At 47.1% G+C, this 23,118-nt stretch overlaps 1 protein-coding gene across 1 annotated transcript in view; it reads left to right on the plus strand.

The window, feature by feature from the left end:
- Nucleotides 1–10,795: 10,795 nt before the first annotated feature.
- Cdh3 (cadherin 3) overlaps nucleotides 10,796–23,118 on the plus strand; it is a 50,342-nt gene continuing 38,019 nt past the window's right edge. Inside the window, exons 1-2 of the mRNA NM_053938.2 lie at nucleotides 10,796–11,188; nucleotides 11,403–11,520. Coding sequence (NP_446390.2) covers nucleotides 11,141–11,188; nucleotides 11,403–11,520 — 166 coding nt within the window. The 5' untranslated portion in view covers nucleotides 10,796–11,140. The remainder of the gene's footprint in view (nucleotides 11,189–11,402; nucleotides 11,521–23,118) is intronic.

Below are 23,118 nucleotides of genomic sequence, written 5' to 3' on the forward strand. Positions count from 1 at the left end.
CAAACTTTTCCTTTGCCCCACCATCCAGGCCTGAATAGTGTCTCCTGTTGGCTGAGCCCTGACGGAAGTCATCTTTAAAGGGAATCTGGGAGATAATCCTCAAGGGTAATCCTGCCTTTCAGGGAAAGGGAACTGAAGAATGTTTCTGAGAGAAGCTGTTATTATTTTCCTTACGGTTTCTGAGAGGGGTGGGCTCTAGAATTCCAAGTCTCTATACCTCCAGTGAGATCTGAGGTATCGTGAGTGCTTTATTGATTCTTTGCCATATGCATGCTTGGCTTCTGGTCTCTGAAAGGTAATCGCTCAGATCTTGGCAGGCATTCACCAAGCCCTGAAGTCAGCCCTGCTCACCCATGGTTCAGAAGGAGGGAAGCAAAGCCTTGGAGATTTCTCAATGGATGCAGATGGATTGTCTCAGCACCTTTGAGGACTCAGAAAAAGTGCTGACAGTGATGTCACACGGAGGCTCCCAGGAAATTCAGGAATAGACTCAAAGAAGAAAGATTGTGAAATAGTTTGTGACAAGCCCTGAGTGGAGCATGCCCAGAAATGGCTTCACCCAGTTTTAAGGCCACTTCCTGGAAGGCTGGGCAACATCCTGTGGTCTTTGAGATCTCCCCATAAGTGGGTTCTGGGGGAGTAAAGCTCTAGGAATTTTACTACCAAAAATGGGAAGAAAGTCTCCATCTAAATATTTCTCAGGAGACCCAGAGCTAGCCTTGAACCAGGGTCAAATATGTTTATTTTCAGAGATTCTTGAGAAAAAGAACAGTGACTTGGAAGGGAGCTCATTTGGTTGCTAAAACCCTGGTCTGTTGTCTGCAGGGCCCTGGGTTCAATCTTCAGCAAAACAGAAAAGTCACCAATATTTAGGCATTCTTTCTCATGTACGAAACATGTTCTCCAAGCTCGTTCTAGAAAATGCTCTTTTTTTTTCTTTTTTTCAGAGCTGGGGACCGAACCCAGGGCGCTAGGCAAGCGCTCTACCACTGAGCTAAATTCCCAACCCCCTAGAAAATGCTTTTTAATAGCAGGTTGGCAGTAAGTCTGGGAGTCCAGAGCTGGATACAGCATGGGTTTCACTTCTTCCTTGCTGTTTGGCCTTGGATAGGGGTACAGAGCCTCTTACTCTTAAGAAATAAAACCAGGACAACCAGGGCTATATAGAGAAACCCTGATTAGGAGAGGTAGAGGGGGAGGGGAAGGGAGAAGGAGGGGGAGAGGAGAGGGGAGGGGGAGAGGAGAGGGGAGGGGGAGGGAGGAATCTTATGAACTACCTCATAGAATTGTATAGATTAGAAGCATTAAACTCACACAGGAAAGCACATGGCTGCAAGTCTGGTGTGCAGTGAATAATACGGAATTGTGCTTATTTATCTTCTTGTGATGCGCATGATTTGTGTGGCACTTTGCAGAAACACTCCCTCATGTGAGTGCACTGGAGCGCTGTTGTGTGAGGTCGGTCAGGGAGACATTGATTTTGCTTCTCCTATGCATTTAGCACCCTGCCAGATGCTAACAGTTATTGTTTTGTTGGTCTCGCTCATTCAATAAATATTTGAGTATTTGGTGCCAGGCTGTTTTATGCACTGCAGTGAACGAAGTAGATAAAAATCCTTACCTGGGGCTAGAGAGACGGCTCAGTAGGGAAAGACTAAGGATCTGAGCTTGGATCCCCAACACCTACCTGAAAGTCTTGTGTGGCAACATGTGTCTGTAACCTTAACGGACAGAGAGGCAGACCCCCAGAGCTTTTGGGCTAGCCAGCATAGCTATATTGGTGAGCTCTGGGTTCAGTGAGAGACTCTTCTCATAAAAAATGAAGTGGAAAGCCAAGTGAGGAAGACACCTGAGGTAGACCTCTTCAGTCCTACGCAAAGGCGAGAGTGGAGGGGGCTCCAGATCTTAGCACCACTGAATCCATGAAGGAAGCACCACTCAGCAGAGAGACAGCACCTGCTGCCAGAACAAAAGGAAAGATCTAATCCACCCAAGTCCACAGCTTAGGGAAAGTCTCTAATGTACCAGCCTCGCTTGATAGCTTCTAAAGTTCCACTGCTGGCTAACTGTCCCTGTTAACTGAAGTATGTCGATCCAGGACTTGGTTTTTCTTCTTAAAAGCTCACCCGAGGAAGACTCGGTGCCACCCTGGGGTCTCAAATACCCAGTGTAGTCACCAGCTATCTCATAAAGACCTTCTTGTAAATGCAGTTCTTTGGGGGATCCTATACCCTTTTTGCCCCCAAATAACTCCAGGGCGTTTCTGCACTCTGCTCCAGCCCATTTTAGCTCTTGGATATTAGACACAGAGACCTGGCATTTGTATTAACAAGCTGCAGACCTAAGCTGGCATGTTCTGAGCTATGCTCGCCCAACTAGGATATTGATACTCAGATAAATGCCCCGTTACTTGCCATCTGGTCTTGCCCTGGTTTTCTCATCATGACCTCACGGTGAATCCCTTGGTGGCCTGCTCATCACTACTCCTCCTGGACCTTCTGCCTCATAGCCACCTCTTCTCTTGCTTCCTCGTGGAGGTCCCCCTACCACTCTCTACCTGAAACCCTAGTCTGGGACCAAAAGTTCTCCTCTGCCCAGTCAAAGGCTGAGTCAGCTCTCTATTGACCAATCAGAAGGTGATGGAGAAAAATGTTTACAAAACACTGAAACAGTAAATGCTTCATAAAAATAATAATACCGAAGTCACTGGTGCTCAACCCTTTGCAGGTATGGAAATCAGCATTTGAATAATACAAAGGCAACCTTTACCCAGCATGCAAAGAGATGATCCCCACACTTTCTATTGGCTTGCAGCTGTCCGAGCAGTCTTCTGTGGTGCATACCTCACAAGAGGACACACACACAAATGTGCACTCGTACGTACACTACACACACACACACACACACACACACACACACACACACACACACAAATAAAAAACAGTAATTAAGAGATGTTCATTAGGGGTTGGGAAGATTTGGTTAAGAGCACTGGCTGTCCCTCCAGAGCACCCGTATATCAGCTCACAATCATCTGTAACTCCAGTTCCAGAGATCTGGAGCTTTCTCTGGCCTCCATGAGTACCAGCCACTCACATGCATGACATACAGGCAGGCAAAACACTCAGACATAAAATAATTTAAATATTTTTGAAAAGATAGGGGGCTAGAGAGATGGCTCAGTGGTTAAGAGCACTAACTGCTCTTCTAAAGGTCCTGAGTTCAATTCCCAGGAACCGCATGGTGGCTCACAACCATTTGTAATGGGGTCTTCTGGTGTCTGAAGACAGCAACAGTGTACTCATATACATAAAATGAATAAATCTTTAAAAAGAGAGAGAGAAGGAAACAAACAAAAAAGATATTCATTAGTTCCTCTTCAGATAATTCAGCTGCAAGTTGATTAAACTAGTTTTTGTTTTTAAATTCCTTTCTCACCTAAGGGCTTCTCTCCACATGGAGAAAGACAATAAGCACAATATCTTTTAGGTTTGATGTCATACAATACAAACATCCATTGTACACATGACTTTCAAGACACATGGACACTTACTCAGAGTCTCGTGGCCAAGTGGAGCTAAATTCAAGGTGTAAAGCTGGGTAATATGATTCTGAGCTCTGAATTCTAATCATTATGGTCTGTTACCTCCCAAACAAAAACAAAATCAAAACAAAACAAAAACTTTACTATTTCTGGGCTTTTATTTTTGTTTTTTCACAGGGTCTCTCTCTATGGCTCTGGCTGTCCTGGAACTCACTATGTAGACCAAGGAGCATGCCTTTAATCCCAGCATTCAGAAGGCAGAAGCAGGCAGATCTCTGGGAGCTCAAGATCAGTCTGATCTACATAGAAGTTCTAGGTCATTAAGGACTACATAGTAAGACTCTGTCTGAAAATAGTAATAATAATATAATAATAGTAATAATAATAATAATAAAGAATCAGGCAAAGGGGAGAATAGGGTGTATGTCTCTATGCAGGGTGTTCAGGGAGAGGCTCGTCGAGGACTCACACAAGAGCAGAGACCTTCCAGGCATGGGAAAGGCTCCAAGAGATCTCTTGGAACAGCAATCCTGACTGAGGGAAGAGTCTGTGCAAAGGCTAGAAATGGACCTCTCCTAATGTTCTGGGGAATCACATGGACACCAGTGTAGAAGGTACCATGAGCCAAGGGCTCACAGATGGCTCAGCCCAAACTGTGGGCAGGATGCCATCGTTGCCGAGGAGGATTATGGGAGCAGGTTTGCATGGTAAGGTGAGGGGATGGTTTTGGTAACACCGAAGTGGGACTTACTAGCTCCAGAGGATGTAAAGGGGTTAGTAGTCCCCAGGCAGTCATTTTCCAAGGCTTGATTCAAACCCATGGAGATGAGTGCTGTGGTACACACCCATGATCCCAGTGATTGGAAGGCAGAGACAGAGGATCAGGAGTTCAGGGCTAGCCTGACTTACATAATCAAGGGTGAGGTCAGCCAAATACCCTCAATAAAAATAAGGGCTGAATATAGGGCTGTGCTGGAGTGCTTGCCTAGAACGTACAGGGCTTTCACCTTAACACCACATAAGATGGGAATAGTGGGTCCCAGCATCTGGGGGATGGAGACAGAAAGACTGCAAGTTCTGGATCATTCTCAACTATTAGTGAGTTCAGAGCCAGCCTGGGCTACATGAAATACTATCTTAAAAAAGGGGGGAGTGGGGTGGGAGCTGGAGAGATGGCTCAGTGGTTAAGAGCGGTCAGTGCTCTTCCAGAGGTCCTGAGTTCAATTCCCAGCAACCACATGGTAGCTCACAACCATCTGTAATGGGATCCAGTGATGACATCTTCTGGTGTGCTTAAGGTACAGTGTTCTCATATATACAATAAATAAATAAATAAATAAATAAATAAATAAATAAATAAATCTTTTTTTAAAAAAATAAGGGGTGGAGAGGAGGGGATATGGTTCATTGGTAAAAGTGCTTTTAATACAAGCAAAAGAACCAGAGTTCAGATCCTCTGAACTCATATAAATGCTCTGTGGGTGTGGTGGCTCACCTGCCATCTGCCTGGGAAGGTGGAAACATGGGATCCCCCAAAGGAGCCTGCCCTGTGAAAGTAGCTGTCTTGGTAAGCTCTGGGTTTCATGAGAAACCCTGCCTCCACGGATAAGGTAAACGAGTCATAGAAGATTCCTGAATGATAAAACAGCCTCAGGCCTCAGGCCTCCATCTACATGCATTTGTGTTTTGCACCTGCCTGCTGCATGCACTGGGAACACACACATTCAAACACACACACACCACACATACAACACACACACACCACAGAGAGAGAGAGAGAGAGAGAGAGAGAGAGAGAGAGAGAGAGAGAGCGCACAATCTCTGGTCTGTGGGCCTTACCTTTAATGCCAAATACACTTCCCTGTGTGGGTGTGGGGAAGTCTGGAGCTGTTCAATTCTGACAGGTTTAGCCCCTGTCCCCAAGGAGGGTTTAAGGTGGGAGGAAAGGGGGAGAAAGGTATCAGAAAGTATAGCAACAGACACACTTAGAGGAAAGCAGAGGCACCAGAGATTTTTACAGCACAATAAAAGGCAAGTGTTTAAACACAAAATGCAATCAAGAGATTCTGAGAGGGGGTTATTTTCTGGAAAGGAAAAGGGAATGAGAGAGTTCCAGCCCCATGGACCTGGAGGGTGTCCAACAGGCTATGCGCTGCTGGAAATGGTATTATAGTTTAGACCTTTGTCTCCCAGAGTGGTCTGGGGAAATAGCTCAGCCAGGCAGTGTCTGTCACACATGAAGCCCCAGGTTTTATCCCCAGAACCCCCCTCCCTCAAAGTCTCCAAAAGATTGGTCTCCAAGGTCCACTAACAGGAAATGATAGGAATATTTAAGAGCTGGGCCCAGGGATAGGTAAGTGGTAACTCCTTTAATCTCAACACAGGAGGCAGAGAGACAGACAGGTCTCTGTGATTTTGAGTCCAGCCTGATCTACAAAATAAGTTCCAGGACAACAAAGGCTACACAGTGAAATCCTCTTTCAAAAAAAGTCACACATAAACACACACAAAAATATGCCTGGTGAATATATTTCTATATTTCGTTATTTAATATTTGATTTGTTAATGCTACAATTTTTAATTTTTTAAATTCATTTTACGCATATGAGTATTTTGTCTGCATGTATATTAGGCATGTGAATGTCTAGAGAAACCAGAAGTGGGCTTCAGATTCCCTGGAACTGGAGTTAAGAACATCTGTCAGCAGCCACGTGGGTGCCCAGAACAAACACAGTTAAAATTTTCTCTGCAAAAACAGTGAGTGTACCTCAGCCCTGAGTCATCTCTTTGGCCCCAAATTAGTTTTGTTTTTTGTTTTTTAACCTTTTTAAAATTTACTTTCTGTGTATGCTTGTCCCCACGTGTGCATGTGCACTGCTTGTGTTCCTGATGCCTGAGGAGGCCAAGAAATGACATTGAATTCTAATACTGAAGTTTCAGGGGGGTTGTGGGCCACCATGTGGCTGCTCAGAACCGAACCTGGGTCCTCTGCAAGAGCTACAGCGCTCTTGACTGCTGAGCCATCTCATCAGCCCCTAAAGTAATTAATTTGGGGGGCAATCTTATGTATTGCGTTTTGATTACATTTACCCCTCCCCATTATTTTTTGACTCCCTCTTAATCCCACCCAATCCCTTCTTCCTGCCTAGTCCGCTGGGTTTTCAGTGTGTCTGAACTCAGGTGGGGCTGTTTGCACCACTGAAGAAAAATGTCTCCCCATTCCACTTAGGGGCATTTTCTGAAGCACCAAGCCGGTTCCTCTTCCACTCTTTGTTTCCAAGGTTACCAGGAGGTAAGTGAGTTTTGCTTCCCGTATACCTCTGCCACGATAGACTTTGGGGTCTCTCAACTGTGGATTGGAACCTCCAAAACTCCATTCTAACTTGCTCGTCTCCGGTATTTTCTTATTGGGACAGAAAACCCACTGATATAGATGTGAAGGCTCCAGAAGCCCAGGGTCGAACCTCCGCAAGCCTTCCACTGTAGGGTGCCAGACTCCATGGGTTCTCTTTGTGACAGAGTGTATCCCCCAGCCACACATGTCCTCTGAGGTGGAGCATACAACAACAGCCTTCTCATCGCACCCTGTCAGGCTTCTGAACATCCCCAAACAGAAACTCTGTTTTTCTTAAGTTCCAAGCTTGTTCTGCCCGTGATGGGATTCCAGGAACCAATCTTCGGATAAGGACTCACATTCCCACCGTGACACGTCAATAAGTGTTCCCAGGAGGAAGTGGTAAGAAGCAGGGGAAGCGGGGTAAAGAAAGGCAGCAGGGTGGTGTGAACAGTCTCAGTCCCAAAGAGAGCATCAGCCACCAGCCAGATGCACAGGGGAACTCTCTGGTGCAATTACATCTTAGGGATTGTCTGTTTGGAAGGAAGGATGCTGGGCAGTCACCTACACCAGGTAATCATTGGCTGTGGGTGGAGGAAGCATTTCGGGCATGTTTTGTTTTTCCAAGACAAGAGGTTGAAAAAATATATCTGTATTTGCCCATGCTGACCTTGAACTCATGATCAGGCTATCGGGAAATTTAACTGAAACTCAAGACTGAGATTCATTTAGTTAAATGAATGAATTGATAAATGACCAGCTGGGGAAGCTGCGCAGAAGGCAGCGTCCGGGCCCAGGCTCGCCCCGAGGAGCTGAGTATCATTTTCTCCGCTCTGCTCGCGGCCCCCCGCCGGAATGCTGAGTGCCCTGGAAGGAGGCGGAAATGAGCGCGCTCCACAGCTCTCCAGTCGAGTGTTTACTTAATTAGGGCCTGTATCCTGAGGCTCGTTTGTGTTTAACTGTCTGCCTAATGGTTTCGCCTGGCTCCGGGCCGGCGCTGGGGAAACTTTGGGGGTGAGGATAGGTCGAGCCACCCCGTCCCCTCTAGGTTAGACCATTGATCAGCCCGGGCGGGCACCTAGGACTTGGCAAGCGTCCCCAGCAGGAGAGTTGGACCACTAAGCTGCCTTGGGCTTTTCCTGAAAGTTGCCACCTCCTACCACAGCTGCTAGGACTGCGCGGATCACTGAAGACTCCAGAGATGGCAGATGCCGGCTACCCGCAGCGGTGAAATTGAAGGATTCTGACACTGCTCATTCTCTTAGTTGTGGAACTGGGAACGCTAGCCAGTTCCCTGGCTGGTGAGGCAGAGAAAACTAAATGAGCCACATCTTAGAGCCCTAATACAGCATTAGGCAACACTGGGCCCTTGCTCAGTGCCAGCTTCTGAGTTCAGCGTTTTTAACACATTAATCTGTTTAATCCTCAAGTACACATATTCGTTTAATTCTAATACAGCCGAAATTTCTCCTCCCTGATCTGTTGAGACAGACAGACAGACAGACAGCTTGTTCATGAGTATGAGTAGAATCCGTGTGTATAGCCTGAGGACAACCTCTGAGACAGTCCTATCTTTCACCTTGTTTAAGATTGGGTGTCTGCTGTTTGACAATGTATAGACCAGACTTGCTGGCTGCTGGATTCCTTCTGCCCTTCTCCCATCTGTCCATAGGAGATCCTTATAGATGGGCTACTGCCTTCCACATTACATGGTATCTGGGGACTTGAACTTGGGACTTACCAAAACTTATTATCCACCAAGCCCTCTCCTCTAGACTACCCACCTTCATTTGAAACAAATGCTCACTATGTAGTGTAGGCGGTCCTTGAACTTGCAGCAATCATCTTGCCTCCATACCCTGTGTTGGGTTATGTCTCAGTAAGAGGCAGGGCCTGAGACTAAATCCCACCCAGTAAAGTGAGTCGAGCCAATGCTTGCCTGATTACATCATAAGTTCCACTGCTCAGCCAGAGACTTGGGTAGGAAGGACAGGTAGGTTCAGGTTAATACTTGAAGGCAAACAAAACAAAACCCCTATAAACACACCTTTCAAGCTGAGCTAGATGGAGAAAGCAGGGCATCATCCTGGGGTTCTCTGGAGAGCAATGGAAGATGGGGAGCACACGAGAATAAGAGCAAAAAAGAAAAGATACATTGGTTCAGAGAGCTCATCTTTTTTTTTAAAGATTTATTTATTTATTATATATAAGTACACTGTAGCTGTCTTCAGACACACCAGAAGAGGGCATCAGACCTCATTATAGATGGTTGTGAGCCACCATGTGGTTGCTGGGATTTGAACAGAGAGCTCATCTCATCCCGGGCTGAGGCTGCAGCTCTGCATAGAGCACTTGTCTGACAAGGGCAAGGTCTTGTGTTCAATCTCCAGCATTGCAGAGAGGCAGGGGGGGAAATGGGGGAGGAGCTGGAGAGACGGCTCAGTGGTTAAGAGCACTGACTGCTCTTCCACAGGTCCTGAGTTCAATTCCCAGCAACCACATGGTGGCTCACAACCATCTGTAATGGGATCTGATGCCCTCTTCTGGTGTGTCTGAAGACAGCGACAGTGAACTCACATACATGAAATACATAAAAAAAAATTTTTTTTAAAGTGGGGAGAGCTGCTTTTATTGGGAAAGGGCATGTGGAGTGGGGCAGTTGAAGCCCAGGGACCTGTGTGCCTGTGTGTAAGGAGGACAGTCACTTGTCCAATATAGTTGAAAGAGCAACATAGAAGAGGAACATGTTTTAGCTCGCTAGGAGCGCTGTCTTCAAGGGACAAGCACTACACTGCAGCTGGTTTTTATAATATGTACAGTATTTCAGGGCAATCAAAGCTACATTTAAGATTGTCACTATTGGGACTAGGGTTGTAGCTCAGATGACAGACTGTCTAGCATGCATGAAGCTCAGAGTTCAGTTGCCATTAACCACCTGAACCAGGCATGGGTATGCAAGCCTTAGTACTAGGAAGGTAGGTAGAAGCAGGAGAATCAGGAGTTCAAGGCTATCCCCAGGTGCATATTGAGTTTAAGGCCAGCCTGAGATACATTACACTTTTTTTCTTTTAAAAAGCATCATTATTAAGCTGGTCATTACGGGTCATGTCTTTAATCCCAGAAGTTAGGAGACGGAGATGGAAGGTTTGCAGTAAATTCAAGACCAGCCTGAGACTACAACGCGAGACCCTCATCAAAACAAAAACCCCATAAAAACAAACCAAATAAAAGGGCAAAGGAGATGACTTAGCAGGTAAAACACAATCCTGATGACCTGAGTTCAATCCCAGAACCTATTTAAATCCACAAGGTCGTCCTCTGACCTCCACTTGGGTGCAGTGGGTCATCACACATATAAAGATAACTAATAAGGAAAACATCTCCATTGTTTGCATTTAACATAAAATTAAAGGAACATTTATATTTGAGGAAGAAAATATTTATATTGGGGGTGCCAGAAATAATGGAGCTAAGTTGGGGGTGCCAGAAATAATGGAGCTAATAACAAATAACTTGTTCCCTACCTCAAGCCCTTTGAAGTTACTATGGCTTCCAAACTCTGGGGCTTTCTGTACTAGCTTCCTTCCACTTGTTCAGCTGCAAACGGAAGTAACTATTCTCTCAAACGTATATCAGATCCCTTACCGCGGTCCTTTGAGACCTCGATGCTACTTTTAAAACCCCAGTGCTTCCCCCGGGATAGTGTAGGAGGTGGAGAAAGTGGCAGAGGGCAGACCCCGCTATAGCTGGTGTAAAGACACGCCCTGCCTCCATCAAAGCTTTGAACACAAGCGCCTCCGGCAGCATGAATGAGGAGCCTCTGTTTTTTTGTCGGGTTTCAGATGAGTCTCCACTTTTTTTTTTTTTCCGCTGTAGCTGCCAGCAATGGAATATTTGTCTTCCCGTGCTGCAGAGGCAGAGGTGAAGTGGATTGGGGGTTTTGTTTTGTTACATTTGTTCCATTGAAGCCAGAAACTGCGAGAGCCACGGGGTACCTTTCAGAAGTAGTTCCAGAAGAGCAGGGAGGACGGAGGAGGGTACCGGGGAGGACCTTTAGGAGCTTCGGGAGCGACTTCGGCAAGCTGGTCTGGACTCCACCTGCGAGGGGGCGGGACCCTGTGACGTTTGACCAATCAGCAGCTACCTGAGCGCACCTGGCCTCCTCCCGCGGGCTCTAGCGAGCCGCGTTGCTCAAAGCTGCACCGGGAGCTTAGCGGAACGCTTGGCTACCGTCGCGGCAGCCTCCTCACCTCCCTTCAGTCATGGAGCTGCTTAGTGGGCCCCTGGTCTTCCTGCTCCTCCTGCTCCAGGTACCACAGTGCTTTGCTAATGGTCCTAACTCAGATTGCTCCCTGGAGGGCGGGTGGGGTTCTCACGCTGCGGGCGTCGGGGGAATCTTAGGGCTGTGCTCCTTGGGGCCAAGGTTGTCCCGGAGGCCCACCGAGGACTCCCAAGGATGGGTGTACAGAACCAGGCACGCTTGTGACTCAGCCTTCTCCTTAACCCTTCTTCCCTCGCACTCAGGTTTGCTGGCTACGCAGCGTGGTCTCCGAGTCCTACCGGGAGGACTTCATCCGGGAGGCTGGAGTGACCTTGGAGGTGGGAGGAACTGACCTGGAGCCGAGCCAAGCGCTAGAGAAAGGTAAGACCCCTCCCGGAGCCAGCCTGGATGGAACCACAGTGCGGAAGACCGCGCGTGGTTCGCTTTTCTGTGGCCCATTGGAGAGTTGTCTAGACCAGAGCTGGGACGTCTGGAGCCACCTCACAACCCGAGAGGCGCAGAAAGTGGCTCCGGGGCTGGGATGGGAGCGAGAGGGCTGCGCAACGGTGCGTCTACTAACGTCCAGCTCCTCTGTGCCTCGCTGCTGCTGCTGCTGCTGCTGCTGCTGCTGCTGCTGCTGCTGCTGCTGCTGCTGCTGCTGCTGCTTGTCTTGACCTCTTGGTGCCTCCCGGCTGAGCCCCTCACCCAGCCCCGACGTGGAAAACTCTCCCGCCTGGGCCACAGCGGAGGAATGCGCAATGCACATTCCTCCCGCAACCCCCGCGCAGGTGTGGGGATGAACCGTGCCCAGAGCAGCCCCCTTCACCCCTTCTCTGGCCCCCTTTGTGAACCGTGCTTTGTGTCTCCGACAGACAGACCGGGTCTGTTTCTCTTCTCCAGGCTGCCCTCCCCGCCCCCCTTCTTCCCGGGCAGCTGGAATGCACTCTTAACCCTGACATTCCCGGAGGGCCTGTGCCCCTGCTGCCTGCCTGCGAATGGCCTGGCACACCTGGGTGGAGGGCATCATGCATTGGGGACACTAAGTCCCTCACTTCAAGTGTCTTGGTACTAGGATGTTAGATCACTTGAGTCGCGGGGGGGGGGGGGAGGGGCAATCTGTGTCCCAAGCGGGCGAGTGAGCGAGGGATCAAAGCACATTTTGATCTTTCTGTTGCGATTTTCTTCACTCTAGTTCAAAAACTTGAAAGTGGAGGGTCATTTTGGTGCTGAGAACCAGTGTGTCATGAGACTCGGGCATCTATCAGCTGGTTGGCGGGCTCTTGACTAGAGAGGACAGTGGGGTTTTCTCGGTAGATTAAACCGAAGTTGTTAAACCAGGAGTAACTTGGGGATCCTTGAGTAAAGTTTCAGAGGACTTGGGAGAGGATCTGTAGTTTCAGCTGACTTCCAAAAAGCATTTGCCACCTAGCACTTTCTAGTGATTCTCACCCAAGGTACACATGGCCAAAGCTTGAATATGGGAGTGAGAAAAGTGAGACCCTCGGGTCTGTAGAATGCCTTAAAAAAAAAAAAAACTTTTCTCAAATAACTTTGCAGATTGACAAAACAATTAACACCCAGGCTAGGCTAGGTTCCTTAAAGGCTTGGCTGTAGGGAGCCGGAGCCCAGGCATTAAGAGGCCATGCCTCATAAACTTTAAATTCTTGCACATGGGTTTATTACTGGCGGGCTAACAAACTGCGACTGAGCCAACCTGTAAAAATGTTAACTTGGCCGGGGCCCCAAATCCAATTCTGGCTCCCTGAGGAAGCTCTATGGCTGACCAGATCTCTGCCAAATCCACCTCCCTGCCCCGGCCCTCGCCCCGCCTCCACATCCTCTGCTCTATTCGGAGAGCAGGTATGGCTTTGAGTTGTAGGTGTCTTATCTTCCTCACTGAAGCAAAAAGTATCAGATTAACCGTCACTTCACTTGGCTGGAGGTTGCTGATCCCGGGTTTTGATTACATGGTTAAGTTGACCTGAGCTTCCTGGTGATATCACGAACTTTAAAACTTTTTTCCCCCTAAGTAAATTCTGCCTTCTCTGATGTCTGGTTTATGATTGTGAAAATGGTAGGCTTGTGTGCCAAGAATGTACCTGGTTAATAAAACAGAGAGTGGGCTAATGTGCTTGGCACATCGTGATTTTTCCCTACGATCTCGGGGCAGGCTTCCCCGGAAATGGGAAGTCAGTTTGGTCTTAAGTGAAAGCAAGTTTCTGGCCCACTTTGAGCTAGTAAGTTGAGATTTTCCATGCTAGATAGTGTGCTTACAGTTCCAGCTCCTTCAGAGACTGAGACAGGATCCCTTGGCCCCAGGAATTCAGTTCAACATAGAGACTATAGCAAAATCCTAGCTTTTTTTTTTTTTTTTTAATTACTTAGTTTGGTGTGGTAATGCATGCCTTTAATTCCATCAGGAGGTGTAGGCAGAGGTCAGTTAGGCCAGGCAGGGCAACATAGTGAGACCCTTTATCAAAAAACAGAACAAACAAAATAACACCCAACAACAATATTTATTATTTGTGGCCAGAGTGCATTCAGAAGTCTATTTTCTTTTCCCTCTGTGGTTTCCTGATATTGAACTCAAGTTTTCAGGCTTGCTCAGCAAGCTTTTTCACTTAGGAGAGAGAGAGAGAGAGAGAGAGAGAGAGAGAGAGAGAGAGAGAGAGAGATCGATCCCGTATGTATGTATGTACAGCACATGAGTGTCCCCACAGAGGCCAGAAAAGGGCTCTAGTTCTCTGGTACTGAAAGTATAGAGGTCGTAAGTCTCCTGAGTGCTGGGAACTGAACCCAGGCCCTCTGTGCTCTTAATCACTGAGCCATCTCTCCAGCCTAAGAGGTGGTCTCTTAAAAAAATATAAATGCAGCTGTGGCTGTACCTCAGTGGCAGAATTAGGTCCTGGATTTGATACTTAGCACTGTAAAACTGGACTTTCAAATTCTAAATGAATGAAACTTCCCCCAACAACAACAAAAATATGCGGGTCTCACTCCCCAGTATTTTTCTTCACAGTCTTCAGCTGCTGTTACATTTCTACTTCTCTGCCTCCACCCTAACTCTCTTGAAACATTGATGTCCCTGGATCTGACAAGGTTAAAAGGCTTATCCTGCAGGTACATACAAACCCCCAAGTTTGGCCAAACAAACAACACTTTCCATATTACAACCCTCCCTCCTTGCCCCTGGGTTATGAATGTTACAAGAGGCTATGAAGTTGAGCTCAAAGAAATGATGTGGTGTAATTAGTGCCTTGTTTGTGTGTGTGCGCGCCTTTCTCTTCAAAGCCCTTCGACAACTCGGAGCTTGCTCTACCCTCTTAACATTCCCTCGAAGCAGGTAAGGTGAATATTAAATACTTTGAGGTCTTAGTGTCCGAGGTGGAACTTGAGAAACCCCATGGCCAAACCCTGCCAGAGATTTTAAAGATGGAGAAACAAAGGCTCGGCTTCCTGGTTTTAATATGTTCAACAGTTCATAAACATCTTCCAGGCTCCCAGATAGAACTTTTACTTCCTGGTGCTTACCCAACGCCCAGTAAGTCCATTGTGAAGGTCAGTCCTTTTTTTTTTTTTAACCCCTATCCCCAACCCCTTTTTTTAAAGCTAGGGTCTCATTATGTAGCCCTGGCTAGCCTAGAACTATGTAGATCAGGCTGGCCTTGGACTCACAAGAGATCCACCTGCTTCTGCCTCCCATACCCAGCTTGTCATTTTACAAAAGAAACTCCAGTGGCTGTGATTTTTACCACAGCCATTGTGTAGTGCCTCGCTAGGATTTGAATGTAAATTTTGACTCCCGTGTTGTGCGGAAGGAAGAATCGGAATGCTGGGTCATGGCTCTCACAGACACCAGTCAATCCCTACTCCTGTGAGCACTTAGTCGTTTGTCTGTCTGTTTGTTTGAGACAGAGTCTTGCTATGCAACCCTGCCTGGCCTAGAATTTACTCTTTAGACCAGGCTGGCCTTGAGCTTGCAGAGATCTGTCTGCCTCAGCCTGGTGAGTACTGTGGATAAAGGCAAGCACCACCATGCCCAGATAGTCAGATGTTTTCATTGTAGCATTTTTCAAAAACATTTCTTCACAGGGAGACACAACACAGTCTCCAAGGGTCCTAATATTAGGACTTTTACTATAGAAGTTAATCTCGAAGGAAAGAGAACAGAACTGTTCCTCTATTCTGGCCCCTCCCATGGGGGGAACCTTAGTCCTTCAGGTGTGATCTGAGAGCATTAGACAAACATAGAAAGTGATCAGTGGGAACTTGTGCGATATGAGTAGAGTTATTAGAAGTGAAAGACCATAGTCACCTTACCTGTAACCCTGAGCCTTTCCCAAATAAGGACACAGAGACTGACTATATTTATTGTAAGCTTTGGGTACTACTATAGCTGGGCTATAGTATCAACTATTCTAACCTGACAGTGTTGGCCTAGCCTATGTCCCGCCAGTCACCTGTCTGTCTTAGTCCCTGCACCTGCTTCTTCATCGTGTTGGGCTGGACTTTGCCTCTGCTTCCTGTCTGAGGCCCTCTCTTTCAGCCCAGATGTCCCACCTTAATCTCCAGCCCAGCTATTGGCTGTTCAGCTCTTTAACTGACCAGTCAGAAGGTGATGGAGAGAGATGTTTACAAAACATTGAGGCAGGATGTGCTTAACAATACCCAAATCCTGTCTGTAATTAGATCTCTGCCTTCTGAGGGTTCAGGAATCAGCATTTGAATAAGACAAAGACAATCTTTACCCAGTGTGCAAAAAAGATTATCCCTACACTTACCCATTCTTGAGTCGGAGCAATTGAGAGAAGCAGCTTCAAGATATTGGCCAAAGACACTCAGGACTGTAATTGACTCCTGTCAACCCTGTCCGCCAACTCTTAGGAAGCCTTTGGGTAAGTCTAAATGCTAATGGCCACTCTGTGTTCATCAGTGAACCTGACTTAGTTTCAATGTGGTTGTGTTTAGCCTAGCTTTGGGCATAAACCCCCCCACCCCTTAGCTTGGAGTGCTTCATTCTTTCAGTAAATGTGTAATTGATATCTTCGTGTTTCAGGGGTATCTAAAAGCAGCGAACTAAACAAAGTCCCTGCTTTTGGGAAGTTCACAGTCTGGCATGAGCTGTATTTTAATCCCTTGCAAAGCAGGTGCTAGGACCTTCCCCCATCCATGTAAAATGGAGTCACTGGGTAAGTCCAGGATGTAGAACCTGGTTGGCTGCCCATGGCCCAAGGGGGTTGATTCTATAGTGCCCCATAAATCTGCCTCAGAGGAATGAATGGTAGGGAACTGGGGTTTGGAGCCCAGCCAGCTGCCTTCCTCCCTCACAGAGGGGAGGGCTGGTTGCTGAAGACTCTGATCTATATCACCATCCATTGTGTCAGGGGAGCTGGTCTCAAACCTCTAGTCACCTCCTCTCCCAACACTGTTCCTAGGTTACCCAGAACCGGTGTTCTCACCTCTGCTGCATCAGGAAGGCATCTCAGGATGGACAGGGAATAACCAGGGCCAGAAGCTAAAGGTTTTTTAAGAAACATTTGGACGATGGTGGGATAGGAGGGGGAGAGGGCCTCCCCTGCCAAGATCAGTGAGGCTCCTGTCCAGAGACTTGATGTTGAAGAATACCGTAATGTTGAGGGCTGGCAAGATGGCAGCACTTTAAGGCCCTTGTCACTGAGCCCAGTGACCTGAATATGATCCCTGGGACCCACATGGTGGAAGGAGGTAACCATTCCTGCAGGTTGTCCTCTGACCTCCACACACACACCAGGTCACATGCCTTTCCCTCCTCCCCGCCATAACTGACTAGATAAATGTAATTCTAAGAAAAGAATTAACTGTGTTGGGATAAGTGGCAAAGTAACTGGCTTACTGACACATCACCAGCTTAAGATGTGTGTAGCAGCACACAGACCGCTGGTGTCACCAGTAACTTAGATGCCTCCCAGCACCCTTCTCTCACGATAACTACTGTTCTGGCTTCTGATATCGTAGGCTAATTTATCTACATTGGAATTTTATATATGAATCTCAGTGAGGTGTGCATTACTTTTCCTGTAACCCCAGTAGTTGGGAGCTAATGGATCTGTAAGACCTTGTCTCAAAAGACAAATGGTCTCAGCAGATAAAGACATTGCCAAACCTGAATTCAGTCCCTGGAATCCACATGGTAGAAAGTGAGAACTGACAGGCATGTGCCAGGTACCATTCTGAGGACTGGGGATACATTAGTGAACAAATGAATGAAAGCCCCAAGCTTCACGGGCCACTTTGAAAAGTGGAGAGGCGGTGGGAATGGAGACTCAGCTTAGAAGGCGATACCATTAGGAAGTGATGTCTTAGCTGGAGACCGAGACATAGCTAGAGTGCTGGACATGAAAGATGGCAGGGGATGTTCTTGCAGGTGAACATATGGGTTCTAGGGTTTTAAATACATTCCATATGGCTGGGCCATAGAATGTCAGGAGGGAGCGCAAGTGAGAGCTGTTTAGGAATGTCCGAGCCTGAGCACAGATAGCAAGGTGGTGTTAGGGAAAGGCAGGCCAGATGCTGGGGCACAGTCATAGTCTCACGGAAGTCCTCCTCTGAGCCAAGATGCTGACCCCCCCCATGCCCTCACCCGCTCCTCCTGGCTTTCCTCAGACCAGAAGACATGCCTTGTGTTGATCTCTTACCCCTTACTTCATTGATTTGGGCAGAGAAACTGGCAAGAAAGGGTTCAAAAGCTATCAGCCGAAATGACGTCTTTTATTTTTATTAGGTTTATGTATTTGTCTTGTATTTGTGTGTGTACATGGGCTCATTGGTGGTGCTCAGAGGGAAACTTGCAAGAGTTAGTTCTCTCCTTCCACTGTGTGGGATCCAGGGATCAAACTTGGTTTGTCAGGCTACCTTGACTCACCGACTTGGCTCTCCAGCCCTTGGCCCCCCTTCTTGAGAGCTTACTGCATTCCAGAACCACACTTCTTACTGATGTTATAAGCCCCTTTAACCCTCCAAAAGCCCCACGGGCGGGTACGGGCCCCATTTAGCTAGAAAACCTACATTAGTAATTTTGTAACTTGCCCAGTGTCATCTATTAGAAAGTTGTGGCATCCTGCTTTGAAGCTCCCGAAGTGTACAGTACCAACCATGTGGGAATCCAAGTGGTTGAGGGAAAGCCATTGCAAAGTCCTCTGGCCCCAGACAAGCTAGAGGAAGGTTGGAAATAGTTAACTTCTGACTCAGAAGCTTTGAATTCCTGTTCCCTCCCCTGGCTTCTGTTAATCACAGGGAACTGGTGTAGTGGGGGGTTGGGGATGGGGGCAAACACTTGTATCCAACAGCTCTGGTTCCTCCTTAGGATGGGGGGGGGGCGTGGAGTTCAGATACCAGGCCTGACCCTGCTCAGACTGACATTTTTAGCAGATACTGCCATGGGCTGTTTATCTTCTGCCTCTCCTCAACCCTCACCTCCCACCCCTGGCCCTAGACAGTAGAGCTTGAAAGACCCCACCCCCCTCTCATCTCCTCCACGACCAAATTCCAAACCAGAAGCATCAACATTAGTGGTCTAGAAACTACCATAGCTACCCAGGCTGCCGCAGCTGCCCTGGTCCTGCTGGGCTGCTCAGAAATACCTCATCCTAGGAAAGCAAGCCCAGTGAACAACTTCCTTTCTCTTTCACCACTTTGGCTTCATCACTCACTAGCCACAGAGGAGAAGGCTCTGAGCCACACAGACAGTTTGGTGAGGCAACTTCTGTCATCGAGGATGTGGCGGGCTGCTTCCTCTCAGGACTTGAATGGAGTACTCTAGGCTGAGGAGATGTAACCCCAGGCCTCTCCCCCACCCCCTTAACCTGAAAATCCCATTTTTGCCCATCTGAGAGGGCCTGAAGGGCCAGGCGTTGAGGCGCATGCCAGGGATTCTAGTGCTTGGAAGGTAGAGACAGGAGAGTAGAGGGAGCCTGACAGCTAGGCATGATGGCGCATGCCTGTGAGGCCAGAAGATGGTGGGGTGAGGCAGCCTGCTCTACATAGCAAGATTTTGTTTCAATAAATACATAAAGAGGCTGCCTAAGAGAACTGGAGGTATGGCTAGATCACTGGTAGAAGACATGATTAGCAAGTCTTCGCTTCCCTAGAATTATGTATATAGGGGCGTGGGTGCATATTTCTAAAAAGATTCTATTAACTTTTAAGACGGAGTATTGCTATGTAACCCAGGCTAGCCTAGAACTGGAGACCTTCCTGCCTCAGCCTCCTAGGTGGTAGAATTACATGCACATTCTCCCAAGCATACCAGGTGCTATACCAGGCACCTGGAGGTCAGAAGACAGCTTGAGGGAGCTGGTTCTTTCCTTCCACCATGTGGGTCCTAGGCCTCCAACTCAGGCTGGCAGGTTTGGAGGCAGGCACCTTTACCCACTGACCCACTGACCTTGGTCATTTTATACAGAAATAAGACCTCCCATCTAAAGTGAACATGTGGGGTTGGGGATTTAGCTCAGTGGTAGAGCGATTGCCTAGCATGTGCAAGGCCCTGGTTTCAGTCCCCAGCTCTGGAAAAAAAAAGAAAAGGAAAGCAAAACTGATGCACTAATCGTTGGGCTGGAGAGATGGCTCAGTGGTTAAGAGCACTAACTGCTCTTCCAGAGGTCCTGAGTTCAATTCCCAGCAACCACATGGTGGCTCACAACCATCTGTTATGGGATCTGATGCCCTCTTCTGGTGTGTCTGAAGCAGTGACAGTGTAGTCATATACATAAAATAAATAAATAAATCTTTAAAAAAATAAATAAAGTGAACATGTAGCACAGATCTAATCCCACATGGATCTAATCCCAGTGCTTGGAAGCTGAGGTGCTAAGAGGACCATGAGTTAATACCAACCTGGTCTCTATAGCAAGATCATGAGCCCCACTCCCAAATTCCTTTAGACCCTTGTTAAATGGGTCAGAGGGATAGACATACTATACACCTGAGCACTTAAAAGAAAGGGGAACTTTCTGTCTTGATGCTCACCCCAAACTGTATGACCCGGGGCAAGTTCCTCTAAGTCCCAGCTCCAGACCTGGAGGCTCAGAATGCCTCCCACGCCCTGGGTTCTGAGGAGATTAGACTCTGCTTAGACAATTAGACAGTCGGAGGGTCTGCTAAAGGTGCCGTGCCCCTTGGCACATCCTGGGTATCCTGCTTCAGTCTGGTTGCTGGCTGAGCTGCCTTCACAGGACAAGCCCTGTCTTGCTCCTTCAGGCATGAGGTAAATAGGTGCTTGTGGGATTCCTACACACAAGCCAGAACAAGACACCAGGCCCACGCCCTGCCCTATCCCTACAGAGTCCCTCAGCCCAGTTTCCCAGCTAACTCCCAAACACCCCCCCCCCTTTTTCTTGTTTTTGATGGTCTTTATCCCATTCTAGACTTTTCTCACATTTTCCCCAACTTGGACTTAGCCCTACGCCCACAGTTTCATCCCTGCCTTCTTCGGTCTCTGATTCAGTAATTCACAAGTTTGGCTGATAATCAAAATTCTCTAGGGAGTCTTTTATCTTTTAATCACCCTGCCCCCATATACGTTATTTTATTTTGTTGATATAGGGCTGAGTGGTTGTTTTCAGATTCATTTTATTTATGATTACATATACATTTGTGTCTGTATGTGGGTGTGTACATGAAAGTGGATCCTTGTAGAGCTGGAGTTACAGGCAGTTGGGAGCCACCTGGTATGGATGCCGGGAACCGAACTCAGATCTTTTGTAAAGCAGTGTATGCTCTTAATGACTACCATCTTCCCAACCCCTGAGATTTTTAATTAAACCATGTACATATTCTCCTCATAGATATAAACATTTTTACAGTAAAATATGTGGTATTTTCTATGTGGCAGGCAAGCATGTCTCTAAGAACCTGATATATACTGTTAGCTCATTAAACTCCCAGATTAAGGGAGAGGTACCATCACCCAACGTTACAGGCAAGGGAACTAAAGTCAGTTAAATATCTCCCCACTTCCCAGGCCACAATGATCTCAGCAGACACAGAGTTTAGACTTAGCAGCCCTACTCTCTGTCGGTAGCAGCACATCATAAGTAAATACAGGATAGTTTTCATTCCCAGATACTGCTTGCTATGGGCAAACAGTTAATGGCTTAATCTGTTCCGTTTTGTAGGCCTTTTTAATTTTTAAAAACACATTTAGGGGTTGGGGATTTAGCTCAGTGGTAGAGCGCTTGCCTAGGAAGCACAAGGCCCTGGGTTCGGTCCCCAGCTCCAAAAAAAAAGAACCAAAAAACCAAAAAAAAAACCAAAAAAAAACAAACACATTTCTTCATCTATGTATGTGGACAATGTGGTGGAGTTAGGGTTTTGAGATCTTTCTGCGATGTGGGCTTTAGGGGATTGAACTTGGGTCTTCAATCTTGGCAGCAAACTCATTTACAGGCTAAACCATCTCGATGGCCCCATGTAGATCTTTTCCCATACAAAGACATGAGCGCACATTCAGGAATTTGAACCAACTGGACTATGTCACACATACATGTTACCGTGCAGCTTGCTTTGTTAGCTTAGAGAAGCAGGCATATTTCCAGACTGTGAAATGTACATCTATCATGATGTGAGCCACTCTGGAGTCTTCCAATGGTGGATGGACATGATTTATTCGAGCCAGCTCTCTGTTTTTATCTTTTACAGATGTGGTGGTGGGAAGGAGTTAGCACCAAAATTGTGAAGCGTTTGGGTTTTTAGAAATCTATCAAGAGTCGCCTTATTAGGAAAGACAGCCGGCCGGCCGAAAGATGATGGAATGAACTTAACCCTGTCCAGGCGAGCTGAACTTTTTATGGCCAGGCTCTGCTGCAAGCCCAAGATAAGGCGTCTGCACTATTTAAAAAGCATTAGTTTCTCACAGTTACATTTTTTTATGACTCCATGAGTGTTTCAAAAGCATTCAAAAATCACCAAAAAAAATCAAGACAGTTTAAAGCCGTTTGACAGAGAAGTAAATTGCCAGATGTATGCATGCAGGCATTATTTCCTGAGACTGCTCAGAGCTTGAAAGTGTGGTTCAAACAGAACAAGAAAGAAAACACACACACACACATGCACGCACGCACACACACACATGCACACACACACACACACACACACACACACACACGCACGCACCCCAACCCCACACCCCTTACATTTTTCTTTAGACTTCGAATTCTGCTAACAGGCCTTTTGTCCCAGTAAAAGTTGGTTTCCATTTTTAAAGCAGACATTCACTTCTGATCTTATTTTTCCCTTGAAAGAGATTTATAAATTCTTTCTTAATCCGAGATAGTGCTGTGGTAGACAGTCTTGCACAGCTCCTAGCCTCACTGATGTAAAGGGTGCATTCCAGAAGGCCTCAGAAAATCCATAACACCCAGGATTTGAGACGTGTTTCCGTATGAGCAACTGTGAACTGTGTGTATGGCTCAGGGCAGCGGGGGCTTTACATTCCCACAGTCTCTGCAGCTTGGCAACTGTGTGACTTTCTACATTCTATTTATTTTATGTATATGAATACACTGTGGCTGTCTTCAGACATGCCAGAAGAGGCATCGAATCCCATTACAGATGGTTGTGAGCCACCATGTGGGTGCTGGGAATTGAACTCAGAACCTCTAGAAGAGCAGTCAGTGCTGTTACCTGCTGAGCCATCTCTCTAGCCCCCTAGGTTTTTTTTTAATACAAAAATATTGGAATTTGTGGGGTCTTTTTTCTTTTTAAGGTTTACATATTTATTTTGTGTGTTGTTTTGCTTGCATGCATATAAGTACACTGCGTGCTCAAAAGAGTTTATCAGATACCCAGGAGCTAGAGTTACAGACCTTTGTGAACCACCGTGTGGGTGCTGGGGTCCGAACCCAGATTCTCTGCAAGAGTAGCCAGGACTCTTCACCTCTGAGCCCTCGCTCCAGGCCCCTAATAGAAGGAATTTGTGTGTCTTTAGACTTTGCACACAAA

The sequence above is a fragment of the Rattus norvegicus genome, chromosome 19 (genome assembly GCF_021556685.1).
Source record: "Rattus norvegicus strain SHRSP/BbbUtx chromosome 19, alternate assembly SHRSP_T2T, whole genome shotgun sequence".
Lineage (NCBI taxonomy): Eukaryota > Metazoa > Chordata > Mammalia > Rodentia > Muridae > Rattus > Rattus norvegicus.